This window comes from Aspergillus eucalypticola (genome assembly GCF_003184535.1).
Source record: "Aspergillus eucalypticola CBS 122712 chromosome Unknown BO83scaffold_2, whole genome shotgun sequence".
NCBI classification, from domain to species: Eukaryota; Fungi; Ascomycota; class Eurotiomycetes; order Eurotiales; family Aspergillaceae; genus Aspergillus; species Aspergillus eucalypticola.
In genome coordinates, this window is record NW_020290276.1 from 729023 (window position 1) to 741890 (window position 12868).

Genomic DNA, 12868 nt, shown 5'->3' on the forward strand with positions numbered 1-12868 from the left:
AAGCCTCACTGATTCATTCCTCTTCACCAGACTCGCTCAGCTTCAAGCCGGCACTGTAATAACATAGTATTTCATAATTTCAATATTATTACACTAAATCTAGACTCCGTATATCCGTGCAAACACAAGACTGTATTATCAGTGAATGAGAACAGGAATCCCAATTGCATACTTCTATATACACAATACACTAAGATCCACCTAACCCATGCATGCATCTATTCGTATAACTATACTATATGTATGTCGGTATGTATGCGCCTCTATGTGTATATGTGTATGTGTACGTAGGAAGTCGATATATGAATCAATCCGAATCCGGAATAACCACAACCGAAGAAGACGCCAGAGTCCCGTCCTTGCCATCTTCTTTCGTCTTAGGCTCAGGCTCAGGCTCAGCTGCTGCTGCTGTACTGGCCTTCTTGAAGACGTATTCGATTCTATTACCGTCCTCGTCTTTGAGCAAAGAAAGGAGCACATCGTCGTCGATGGTTGATTCGAGTTGTTCAGCGGTATCTGTATCGGTGGCGGTGAGATGGACGGGGTCGATGTGACAGTATTGTGATAGGGATTGCTGGATTCGGTTCTTTTGTTGATTCGCGGGTTCGGTGTTGTTGTTGTCATCTTCATCTTCGTCTTCATAGTCATCCTCATTTTTAGACCTCCCCGCCCTCGACCTGCGAGTTGTGGGTCGGGATCTGGTTCTGGATCGGATCAGACGCTCTTGCTTTTCCATGTCTACTTGAGAGGCTTTAATGAGGGTAGGAAGATCGGGGAAGTCTTCGAGGGAGCTCGAGGATGAGTGATCGTCTTCCTCGTCTTCGTTCTCAGTCGCTGTTGGTGGGACAATTTGTCCGTTACCTCCACAGTCACAGCCTAATAACTCGTGTGTTTGGCACTTGCTTTCTTCGTCCAGACGGAACAGGTCTTTGAGTTCGTCCCGCGAAAACTGAGCCACGCTGTCCCTCTTCTCCATGACGCTGTCGGCAAGCCCGATTTTGGTTACTTGACGCTGCCAGATCTTCTCTTCGAGGCTGCCCTTGAGGAGGATGCGGTATATTCGGCAGTGACGCTTTTGGCCATCACGATGAATACGTGCCATGGCTTGGATGTCGGTGGCGGGATTCCAGTCCACGTCGAATAAGACGAGCCGACTGGCACCTATGAGGTTTAGCCCGGTACCTCCAGCTTTTGCGGACAGGAGGAAGGCGAAGCAGAGGTTCGATGGGAGGCGATTGAAGTCCTCCACCAGTGATTGTCGTTTCTGCGCGGGGGTGGAGCCATCTAGGCGGAGAAAGGGGAGGGAGAGAGACGTGAGTAGGTTTGCTAGTAGATTCAAGGTAGAAGTGTAGTTGGAGACAAGGACTATTTTCTCCGAGGTTTTGGTGCGTAGACCATCGAGTAGCTGATCCAGGACACGGAGTTTGGCACTTGATGAGGGAGTGAAGTGGCGTAGGAGGTTCGGTGGTAAAGATGATAAGAGAGCGGCGATGGTCTCGCTGGGCTTCTCATTCACATCTCTGGGCGTAAGCAGAGATGGGCTATTGCAGAGCTTTTTGAGGATAGTGATAAGTTGGAGAGCACTCTCCGAGTTTCCGAGGGCGCTTTGAAAGACTGGGGAGGCGAGGACGTTCTGGTATATGGTCGCTTGCGTGCGCGTCGCCTTGCAAAACAGCACATACTCCGTCTTCGGAGGGAGATATTTAGCCAGTATATCGGCTGTTCTTCGCAGCATGAATTTGGAGGTGAGCTCTCGTAGCTCCTCATTCCTCGCCTCTCCCTTCTCTATGTCCTTTCTAGTCGCCTCGGGCTGTCGGCTCTTGACGATCGGACCCTCGAATTCCCTAACAAACGACTTGAAAGTTCCCAAGACGCCGGGATTGACAAGGTCTACCGCGGCAAAGAACTCCTTCAAATCGTTCTGAATGGGCGTACCGGATAAAATGATTCGCTTTGTCGCATTCAGGGACTGGATAGCTTGGCCACTCTTGTTCTGAAGCGTCTTCAGTCTGTGACCTTCATCGGCAACAATGATGTCGACCCCGTTGCTGTTGGCTAACCCTTCTTGCACCGACCTGAGCTTTTCATATCCCACAATCATCACACTGTAAGCCCTTCCCCTCGTAAAATCGGTGAGTCGTTTTCTCTTGTCATCGAAGACAAAAACTCCAATTCGTTCGTTTCCAAGCCACTTACGAAATTCTTTCCTCCAATTATTGATCAGAGTAACCGGACAAACAATGAGAGCCTTCTTAACGACCGGGGGGCTGTCATATACTGGATTTTGCTTCAGAAGTGTCCACAAGAGGGTTATGGTTTGCAAGGTCTTCCCCAATCCCATATCATCTGCTAAAATAGCTCCTTCACCGTTGAAAGACCTCATTCCCATAACACATTCATACAAGAACTGAACACCCTCGCGTTGATGAGGTCGCAAATGTTTAGCCAGAAACGGATCGACGACAACATCAACAATTTGTTTCCCCTTTGGCACCGAATCCGGCCGTTTCATGACCAGCGCTCCAGGCTGACTAGGATCATGGCGCGGAACCGGCTTCTCCAAAGGTGTGGGTGGCAAAACAGTGCTTTCCAACAACGGCTTCTTGTACGTGCCAGTGACCGTTCCTTTCCTCGAGGCAGGGTTGGCGAGCGTTGGTACATTAGGCTTTGCAGGTTGACTCTTAGCAACAGTCGTCGAAGCAGAAGTACCAGTACTGCTTCGAACAGGAACGAATGCTTTAGTAGGCGGTGTTGTCGAAGGAGGTGGCGCCTTTTTCGCTTGCAGGTACTGACGACCAGACAAGTACTCTTTCTTAGACATTTCGGAATCGACTTCCACTTCCTTGCCTCCGATCGATAGCATAACACCGGGTTCGAGGCGGGAGCCATACATCACCCGTCCCATGTCTCTTCCGGAAACATCCTGCAAGTAGGCGTAGCCATCGCGTATTGTCAGGACACCGTCGCCATCCCACGTTTTATTTTTCTTCGTAGTGACTTTGCGCCTTCACAGCTCGTTAGCCTTTATAGCTATCATCTAAGGACCGAATAGAACAAGATAGACTGCACGTACCATAGGACATTGAAATACCTATCTCCAGTGACATCGCGAGGGCTTACTGATTCCGCTGAGGGTTCCACATCCTTTTTGAGTTGAGTTACAGGCCTCACCGATCGTCCAGCGGCCGGAGTGGTGTTCTCAACATCTGCCGGATATTCTGGCTGTAAACGCGGCTTCTTAGCGGGAGGGCCGTCGGCCTCGGAAGTTTCAGTTGGCACAGCTGGTCTTGACACGGTAGGCTGAAGGGGCTTCCTCATAGAAGGAGGCTTGAAGGGCCTGAAAACCATCACGATTGATGGTTCCTGGGCTTTTTGCTGGACAGTTGTACTGTGGAGGTGATGAGTCTTTTCTGCTGCACGCGACAGCCTCGAGACGCGCGGGTGTCGCGACATCACGTGACGATACAGTGCTTATTGCCTATTACGGCAGGAAGGCATGCCGCGCCTTGTAAAGTGTATATGTTATAGCATCTACACTGTCTACATTGGATTGAAACTTTGGAAACTTTGGAAAGTTTCTGACATGATCTTTGGTTGCTGAGCACGGTGTTTTTCCACCTACGGAGGTCAACGCATTGTATCCGAACCGGATCAGTGTCAAGATTATATACAGCTCATGAATATTATTCTAGATATATTTGCGTCAAATAGAGCACAGCGTTAAGTAATAGGCCAACAATATTGCTCGGTCTGATACGCCTTATGTTCATAAGTCAAAACATCATCCTAATCTAACAACGCTTAGTCCGCGTCGGCCACAATCACCTTGTCGGTCATAGGAATAGACTTGGGCCCCTCATAGGTGTTCATGCGGAAAAGCCACCAGACAGCCACGAAGATCGTCAAGCCTCCAGTCATCAGACTGGCGTAGTTCATCGAAGCGGCATCAGTGGGCAGGGCGTAAGGGAAACAGAAGATCACAACAAAGGCAAGAATGTAGATGCATGCCAAGAGGTTGACAAGATATCCGATACGACCCATCCAGAAATGACCAGGTGCGAACGAGGACCGGCGAGTGAGCATATGCGGAAAGATGGCGGCGAAATATGAGAGACTGGACAGCTGCACGAAACAGCCAACGAAAGCGTTAAAGGCAGTGGTGGATCCGACGTAGATGCAAGCAAGAATAGTGACAATGCCACCGCATACCAGCGTAGCATTGAAGGGGTTGTGCATCCGCGTGTTGATATGTCCGAGCCAGCGAGAGAAAGGAGTTGCTCCGTCACGAGAGATAGTCCACAAGGTGCGACCAGCAGTGATGTAGCAACCAGCGCAAGTGATGACTGTGGGTATGAAAGCCACGATAAGCAGACCGATTGCACCGCCCCTGGATCCTGTTGCTTGACGGTAAATCTCGGCAAGGGGGAATCCGTAGACGCTATTGATGACTGCGTCGAGATCGGTGATTGAATAGAAAATGGCCATCATGTAGAAGATACCGGTGATGAAGCCGACGCCCATCTGAGCCAGAACAGCTTTGGGAATGTTACGGCTCGGCCTGTTTATCATTAGTATACCAAAGATATTATCGTCATGATGGGAAAGTTACTTAGGGATTTCCTCCGCGAGGTGTGACGAGCAATCAGGAGTGCCCACACTGTATGCTCCATTGAGCATACCGGCAACAAAAACGAAGCCCTGGCTAGAATATCCGGTATCGTTTTCCCAGGTACTCCAGACATCCTTGCTTGTGGCATAGCCTGAGCCCTTAACATGGGGCATGACCGCACACACGATGATGGTGATTAACACACCGGCCAAGATGAAGAACATTCCAAGATTGCCGATATGTGGGAGGAACCGGTTCATAAAAAGGACGATGCAGCAGCAAAGCCACGTGCAGATGATGAAGCTGACAAAGATATGCCATGCCTGAGGGACGAAGCCAGGATGCATTAGGGCATACATAGAGACAGTCTGCTGCCCTAGGATAGCGGACATGGAGGCAGCACCGAGAATCCAGGCGAGGGAGTTCCAAAAGCCCGCGAAGAAACCGCAAACACGTCCGTATCTTCCCGCTGTGATCGAAGCCCAGTGATAGACTGGTAGTTCTGTCAGCAACCTAACAAAGTCATGATCAGTGTTTGTAGAAGAGCATACCTCCACTAGCAGAAGGCATTCCAGATGCCAGTTCAGCAATCGATGCTGCAACAAGCCAGTAGCAAACTGAAACCGCAATACTAGAATCATGATTAGCGATGGCTTGGATCTTCCTCCAGGGTTGAGTGGCGTCATACAATTCGTAAATAACACCTGATGGTCCTCCATTGCTCAGTGCAGTTGTCTAAGAAGATACTGTCAGTTGATTCACTCTACCATAAGTATGGAAAGCGTCGAGGCTAGCTTAGCATACCACACTGCCACCTTGAGCAATCCATGTATTTCCAGTCGTAACAGCGACAGCGCAAATACTCAGTAGACTGAAGTTCCGTTCGACTTCCTGACGATGACCTGAGGCGTTGACTACTTCAATCGAAGTCGAATCATCCCCAGCCTCGGCTGTTCCCACTTTCTCTACTTCCTTCTCGGCGGCCATTTCGATGGACGGGGCGGATACGCAGAAGATTGTAACTGGATCTGGAGACGAAGAGACGAGACAGCAAGACGTATGTGTCAATAGAGGCGTACAAATGAGAGATTGTTTCCGAAATTAAGCAGCGAAAACTGCTCTTGTGCTTGAGGTAAAAGATTCCAGGCGACGGAAGCAATGGTGCATAGAGATCGACGAAGGAGTGACTGAAGTTTGCGGGTATCGAAATAAATGGCAGCCTCGAATAATTGGTTCAGGAGAACATAGGCCTCGACATTGCTCCTCCGATGACCGTATGACCGTGAAGAAAAGCGAGTATGAAGATCAGGGAAGTGAGCAGCACTGGGATGAGTCCCAGTTTATAGTCGATTGGGGAAAGACAGGCAGGACCCAGGCAGGGCACCCTCCTCTCTCTCACTATACAGCAGGGAGTAGACAGTATGAGACCGACCTAAAGACCCGGTGGTTCTCCAACTAGGTGGAGCATCCTGGAACCCTCAAAGGGAAACAGTCCAATCATTGCCTCAAGAGACTGGCTAGTGGTGGCCAACCTGGACGGGAGCGGGTCGGGAAGGGCTTCTGACTGGCTCCCGCCGGTCACTAAGAGCAGGAGCACGCGGAGAGACACCATTCCCAAAGGGGGAGCTGTAGCAGATATACCTTCATCTGCAATCCACTGATCCCCTCGTGGTTGAGGTTGATTTTAGGTGTGCGATCATAATTTGGATGGAATGGAGTCCGGATGGCAGGTGAACAGGTCTTCTTCCCCACAATGGGGTATCCGACTTCATTTGTGCTTTTTTCGAGAGGTCTTGGAGATCATGCTTGGATATATGTATAGTAGTACTGAAGACAGCAGGTGGGTGTATCTGAGCGACAATCGAGTGTATTGTCAGAGGTGGATGATTTCACAGCGAAGTTCAGGCATATTAGATAGTGGAACAGAATGCCTTATCTACTACTCATGGTTGTTTACTTAAGTCTAATAAGGAGCCCTGATAAGATACAACGATTAGAGGATTTTGGTCTTGATAAAGGCTTACAGACTGCTTCTGCTCCCTGTGACATAGTGATATCTCTTATCTATACTAGACCCAATATACTCGGCAAATTCTGCAGTGATACCTACCTTCGGGAGATATTCTTCTTCATTGTAAGGTTCCTCGATGTGGAAGTAACTCACTCATAGCCCCGTCTGCTTAATGCCACTGAGAAAACCCCCATATAACCACACCCTGCTGTCGCCAAGCCCTGAAGAGTGGAGACACCTCCGATTGTGGAAATCGCGCCCAATCCATCCGACCGTGGGCTTGACTTTCTTTGTTCTCTGTTAGACTAACCAAACAATGCCACTGACTTTTTCCATTCCCATTATCCATGGCGTTTATTCACATGTTGTGATATGGTTACAAACTTGAGATAGTCCTCAGATTTTTAGCTGATGACGCTGAAACTCCCATAGGCGCGGGGTTTTAGCCTTGAACGTTCTAGTGCGCCGACGAAGTCCACGCTATACTAGTAAGCCTGGCGCAGCGCTTACACTTGGGATGTTCGTTCGGCTCGGCCGGAGGTAGGACGTGGGTGCTTAGTGGGCAGGGGGGACTCAGCTACCACAGAACTAGCCCTTCAGCTTGGGTTGTATTTTCCGAAGGGTCTGGCCAACTCTTTATTTAAAATCCAAGCATCATAGCGTACTCCTTCGTGGCGTACTCCGTAGTATGAATGAATCAATGGCTTGGAAGAACGGACAGCGACATACTTCCGTCCCGTTTTTAATTTATTAGCGCAATTACTGTCTAGTACAATCAAAAGGGCATTAAACATTGTGGGAACCCGTTTCTTCCAGAACCGAAGCTGGTCTCTCCTAAGAACAATAAGCTGTCTCACCTCGCACTTTAGCGTTCAGATAGTCTTCTCACTCAATATAGATCGAAGGATCTCTTGCAAAACGAAACCCATCTACCATCTACTCGGAGAAACACCGGCAGTCTCCCTAGCCCTTCATCAACGGCCCCTAATTAATAGCGTAGTAGTGATGCGAAACGGCCTTTTTCTTGGGTTAATAGTTCACCCAAAACAATGGTAGTGATGGCGTAGCTGCAGCGGGATAGAATCCCGCTGTTCCAGAACACGGACCATACTCTTGATGACGGTGGATGTGGTCTAATGAAACCACACTATACTATCAAGTTTTGTTGATTATCCTCCGACTAAAACTGAACCCAATCGGAATCCTTCACCCTGACTGGCGTAACCCCCCAAAGTTTAATATAGTACATCCCTGCTAGTTTAGAATCGTCTAGGTTCACCGATCTGGTAATCGATCATGTCCGCCACCTTGATTGGAACGAAGGAATCAAACTAAACACCACCCTGCAGCCCAAGCCGGTGGTGATGTCGCATATAGGCATGGTTTGTCTGAAACTAGGTTGCCTTCCTTCGGGGCTTCCGAGGGCTGCTACATTTATTGTTAGAGCAGATTGAGGTCATTCACGGGCAGGTTCCGAAAGTATAGGGGATTTTGATCGGATATGAGGGGTGTATTGATAGATTGAAATGAAGTAGCCATATTGCATATTATACTGAGCCGAAGATTAATTGTTAGGAGGTTCCTTGGGTTGTGGTCTCACTATCCGAGTTTCAGAGGGATCTAGAAGGGCAGATAGAGAGTAAGCTTACAGCACGCAGCGCGGGGTACCTTGCAGGGTGGGATGACTTGCGGATGCATAGTTTTCTTGGTAGAAAGAGTATTAGTATTCGCATACTATGAGTATATATTGTGCACATACAAAATAGTACGTACACAATCCGTCAGGATCATGCCATGCAATAGAGCGAACTCAAAGATTCAGGGACACCGTCCAGATGGTTACTGAAAGGACTAACAGACCCCTGACTAAGGTAGCATTGATTAGCTCGAGGCAGCAGCAGCAGCAAGTCGAACAACAAGCTCCCAGTGTAACACCTACTGAATTGCGTACCACTCCTCGGTTAATCCAACACGAGATGGTGTCGCTTGCATCCATCGTTAGTAGCCCTGGTTTTCCCGAGGCTAGCCCGATCCTGCCGGGTCCATGATGCAGCTTAAGCCGCAGATGTTGACGTAGAAAACACAAATAATTCGCCGCAGAGATTATTCGTGAGTGGCTAAATGAAAAATTAATTAAGAAAATACGGCTCAACCCACCAGCCAGTGGTTTGAGATTTATGAATGGGCATAACCGATCGCTTACTCCACGGGGGAGATGGATGGGCCCATGGCCCTATGACACCCTGGCGGGTTAAAGGAGGATCTGCTCGAGATCGGCTCACACGACCAAGGCAACAGGATGAAAATTTCTACTTTTCTACATTACACGAATTGGAATAGTTGTAGCACTGTGTAGGATGGGCCGAGCCTTCTCTTTTCTCTCATAGGCTTCAACTAGCTAAATGCTTAAATACTTTTCCCGGCATGGAACCATCCCTTCCGTCTTGGTATGTGCAAAGAGCCAAGAGAGCTGGCCGGCTCGCAATATCGAAGCACAGGCTCGCTGTCTTTGCTGACTGGCTGAATTGTGGAGGAAGGGGGGGAGCGGGGGCACATTTAAGTTCACGGCTAAGTGGGGCCCCTGATCCAAATTAAGTTGCCACTAGCGGGAGCCCACCAGCAGAAAATCAAACAAATACACGCAGGCTGGTGGGTGACACAACTGTACTGTGTCCGTTTGGTGGAGTTTTGGCCTTTGTGAATTAAATTGCACGTTCTTTGGTAGTCTAGTACTTAGGCGTGGTCAACGGTATAATTAGCTTCGCTCAAATTTCCCCCGTTTCCTGTCGCACTTGATATCGGGTGGGTTATGTCCACGAGCGAGTAGATTGTGCTAAGTTCATACTTCATAATACCTAACACCTATCAGCATACACACAGAGGTTCAAAGGAGTCGCACACTATACGTATGCAGCAGTGGAAGTGGGGTTCGATGGTCGATCGCTCCATCTCGTACCTGCGAACAATTGCTCCATAATTCAGGCGGCAAATATATGCCCCTCATATTGGCCACTCCTCACCGTCTGTGCAATTATTTCGGCTGTGGCTGCTAAACAGCCGGCTAGGAGTTTGGGGGAAAAAATAGAAGAAAAATAATTACATCCTCGTGAGCATAGTACTAGTACTGTCACTCCAATATTACCTTCTCTCCCCGAAAGGAAGCAACAATGCTTGGTAAGGCCCAGGTACCGGACGAATGGGAATGGATGGAAGTCGGCAAGTGTCCATGGTATACTTTTGGCCAGCTCGAATTCAATATTCCTACTTCCTAGCAAGGAACCTTGGATCCCCACGTTAATCCCTGCTAGTTTGGCGTCGTGGAGACAACCCATCCAGAGGCAAGCAGTAAGCAGTACTAGTAGCCTACGGAGTACTACTGTACACAGTAGTAGTGGAAGTAGTGGGAGTCTAGCTAGAAGCCCCGCAGCCGACTTGGGCCACTACGGATCCGCCTGTCTGATTTACTTCCATTCGGGCACTGTCCGTTCTAACCCTGAAGGTGTTGCTGCTGTGCCCCATGCGCTGCTTTCTGTCCTCAAGAGGGTGTTAACTCTTTGGTACTAGTCTGGTTGATAAACCCGGCCCCGGCTCGAGTCCATACTATTCGCCCATCCACCGATGCACACGCATCGTCAATGATCGTTCCTGGATTCTTTCATCTCCTCTACCCTGTCTCCCCTATCGCTACTATGTGGACGGCTTATACCTAAATCTGGATCGCTGATTGATTGACTCGGACGCATCATCCCTCGGCCAATGTGCCGGCCCTAGAACCTTATTATTGCAATATGTGCGTGAATCCTTTTATATCGGCCCATGTCCCTTTTGGCCCCTGCATATGTACCCCCTCCCTCAGGTGATTTCAATTGACCGGCCTTATCGCATTCCTCTAGGCTGCACTCAAGTGAGATGGCGAGCCTAGACTCTGCCTTTGCGACGAGCTTCGCAAAAGAGACATGGGCCCTATACAGCATGGGAGTATTGGGGGCCATCCTACGATTGTGAGCTCCCTAGACCCAGAGAGATCTTCTGCGGATGACCGTGCATCTCAGTCTTTCTTACTGACCGTCTCATTCGTATAGCGTAGCACGAATACGTCGATTAGGTTACCAGAACCTTCAAGCAGATGATTACTTGATGCTATTCGCGGTGGTCTGGTATACCCTATTATGTGTCGCTCTCAATGAAGTCGCCTCTGGAGGCGGATCAAACCTGATGGATGAGAATGATATAAAGCACTTAACACCTTCCATCAAGGCGGATCGTGTCAGGGGAAGCAAATGGGTCTTTGTATCGGAGCATTCCTTCCTCCTTGCTATCTATGCCATGAAGGCATGCATGTTGGTTATATATGCCCGCATCACGTATGATTCTCTACCTAGCAAGCACTATTCTCCAGTCTAACTTCATTCTTACCAGCGATGGATTACGCCAACGAAAATGGGTGACTTATCTCGCCGTCTACGTCGCCATTGGCTTCGTTGGTAATGAATTGTCTTTGTTCCTAATTTGCCGGCCTTTATCGAATTACTGGGCCGTGCCTACTCCCTACGGTCAGTCGAAGCGATAAGCCCTGCGAGAAATATTGGCCAGTCACTAATTTCTGTATAGTCCAATGCTCGACATATCAGTACTATGAAATTGTTCAAGGATGTCTATCAATATCTGCGGACGTCTTCATGCTTATCATTGGCCTCCCACTTATGGTTCAAGTTCGAGTGCCTCTTAAGCAGAAGTTGATTCTCTTGATCCTATTCGGCATGGGAATCTTCGTCATTGTCGCAGCCCTCCTGAACAAACTCTATTGTCTCGTTCCTTCTCTCATTTCCTATGTTTACATGAACTGGTATTTCCGGGAAGCGACAGTAGCTATCCTGGTCACCAACCTACCCCTTGTTTGGTCTCTCCTTCGCGATGTGTTCCCCGCGCTCAAGAGTTGGACCGGAGGATCACGACGAGGAACCACCGAACGGTATCGGACTGGTCCCTGGACAAGTAAGGGATCTGCATTTCGTCACTACGGTCCCCACAGTCAGTTGCAATCTGGCGAATACAGCATGCACAACTACAACCAAAGCACCGTTGTTGCGCCCCAGAAGACTATTTCGGAAGTCAGCCTGGAGCCGAGCGAAGATCGCGAGCCCAGCGAGGACGGCTCCGAACGGGCCCTCAGAATCCGACAGGATGTGACGGTGACGGTGGAGCGTGAGACACGACCACCTGAGTATTGGGAGTCCAAGAAGGCCCAAACTTCAGAGGGCCGACTCCCAGAACCATGAAGGACACGATTGTTTCATGATACTTACTTTCTTTCTCCGTGACCTCATTCTCTCAACGCTTGTATAGAAACCTTTTTTTTTTCTTTCTCTCTATTTGGACAGCACTCTCTTGATCAACTTTCTTTCCTTTCACGGCACCTCAGGTCCCACTAGCGGACTGATCTGATAACGGTGTCCGCTTGACTATTGTACATAACTTGCTCGGCACCCCATCGCTTAACCTCCCATATTTCCACTGATCATCGGCATGTGGGGGGACCAAGATGCCGAGAAGGCATCCACTGCGACTATGGTTCGGAAGACAAATGGGGGGATGTTTGGCGCTTAGCGACGAGGATAGACAAAAATTATTGTGATATAGTAATAGATAGACAATGGACTATACGTTCATGTGAGCCGGTTCTAATTCCAGGCCGCGTTTGGCAAATGTTTTCCAGAAGGTCGTCTTCCCTGGGACCATCCGTAGCCTGCCGACCCGTGACCTGATCGTCCCGTGACAGGCCACTTTGGGGTTTACGTGCGAGTTACCGTAAGATATGCTTACTTTGGCGGACGTGCTACGTAATAATGGAAATCCTATGACCAGCATCACTTGTCTCCTCTCCTCCCCAATGATGTGCCTGATTATCTTTCAGTTTCCAGTCCCTCTCTCTCTCTCTCTCTCTCCTCTCTGGCGATCACCATGCTAGCTTCTGCATCTCCAAACTTCAAAGGTGCTCTCCATGAGACTATGACGTCTGGTACGGGGGCTGGTTTGACCGCATTCATTCCATGGTCTCACTAAGACCGGTTATCAGGCGATACTGCATCTAGTAAAAGATCAGGTATCACTCGTTTACGCTTCTCTTTTTGACAACTTCGAACTTTAACATTGGTGTCCGTGCCAAGAGCAGACAGAGGCTGGCTGACAGGAACTTAGTTCACGCTCTGAAGCTAAAGAACTCCTACGGCCAAGGGGCAGGTGCCGTC

At 49.1% G+C, this 12868-nt stretch overlaps 3 protein-coding genes across 3 annotated transcripts; 1 reads left to right on the forward strand and 2 right to left on the reverse strand.

Annotated features, from left to right (window-relative positions):
• Positions 1-259: 259 nt before the first annotated feature.
• On the reverse strand, positions 260-3348 carry BO83DRAFT_329511 (DEAD/DEAH box helicase; the record flags this gene model as incomplete). Its single annotated transcript, XM_025528198.1, has 2 exons — positions 260-3005; positions 3074-3348. 2 exons carry the CDS (start codon positions 3346-3348, stop codon positions 308-310), a joined length of 2973 nt encoding a protein of 990 aa, XP_025392717.1. The 3' UTR covers positions 260-307.
• Positions 3349-3756: 408 nt separating this feature from the next.
• Positions 3757-5740, reverse strand: BO83DRAFT_81798 (putative choline transport protein). The gene is made up of 5 exons (XM_025537633.1): positions 5414-5740; positions 5298-5344; positions 5161-5240; positions 4610-5102; positions 3757-4558 (listed from the first exon to the last, which is right to left on the reverse strand). The coding sequence occupies exons 1-5, from the start codon at positions 5594-5596 to the stop codon at positions 3802-3804; spliced, it is 1560 nt and encodes a 519-aa protein (XP_025392718.1). The 5' UTR covers positions 5597-5740; the 3' UTR covers positions 3757-3801.
• Positions 5741-10480: 4740 nt separating this feature from the next.
• Positions 10481-12301, forward strand: BO83DRAFT_374546 (uncharacterized protein). Its single transcript, XM_025530224.1, has 4 exons — positions 10481-10621; positions 10703-10984; positions 11040-11173; positions 11232-12301. Exons 1-4 carry the CDS (start codon positions 10593-10595, stop codon positions 11897-11899), a joined length of 1113 nt encoding a protein of 370 aa, XP_025392719.1. The 5' UTR covers positions 10481-10592; the 3' UTR covers positions 11900-12301.
• The last annotated feature ends 567 nt before the right edge of the window (positions 12302-12868 follow it).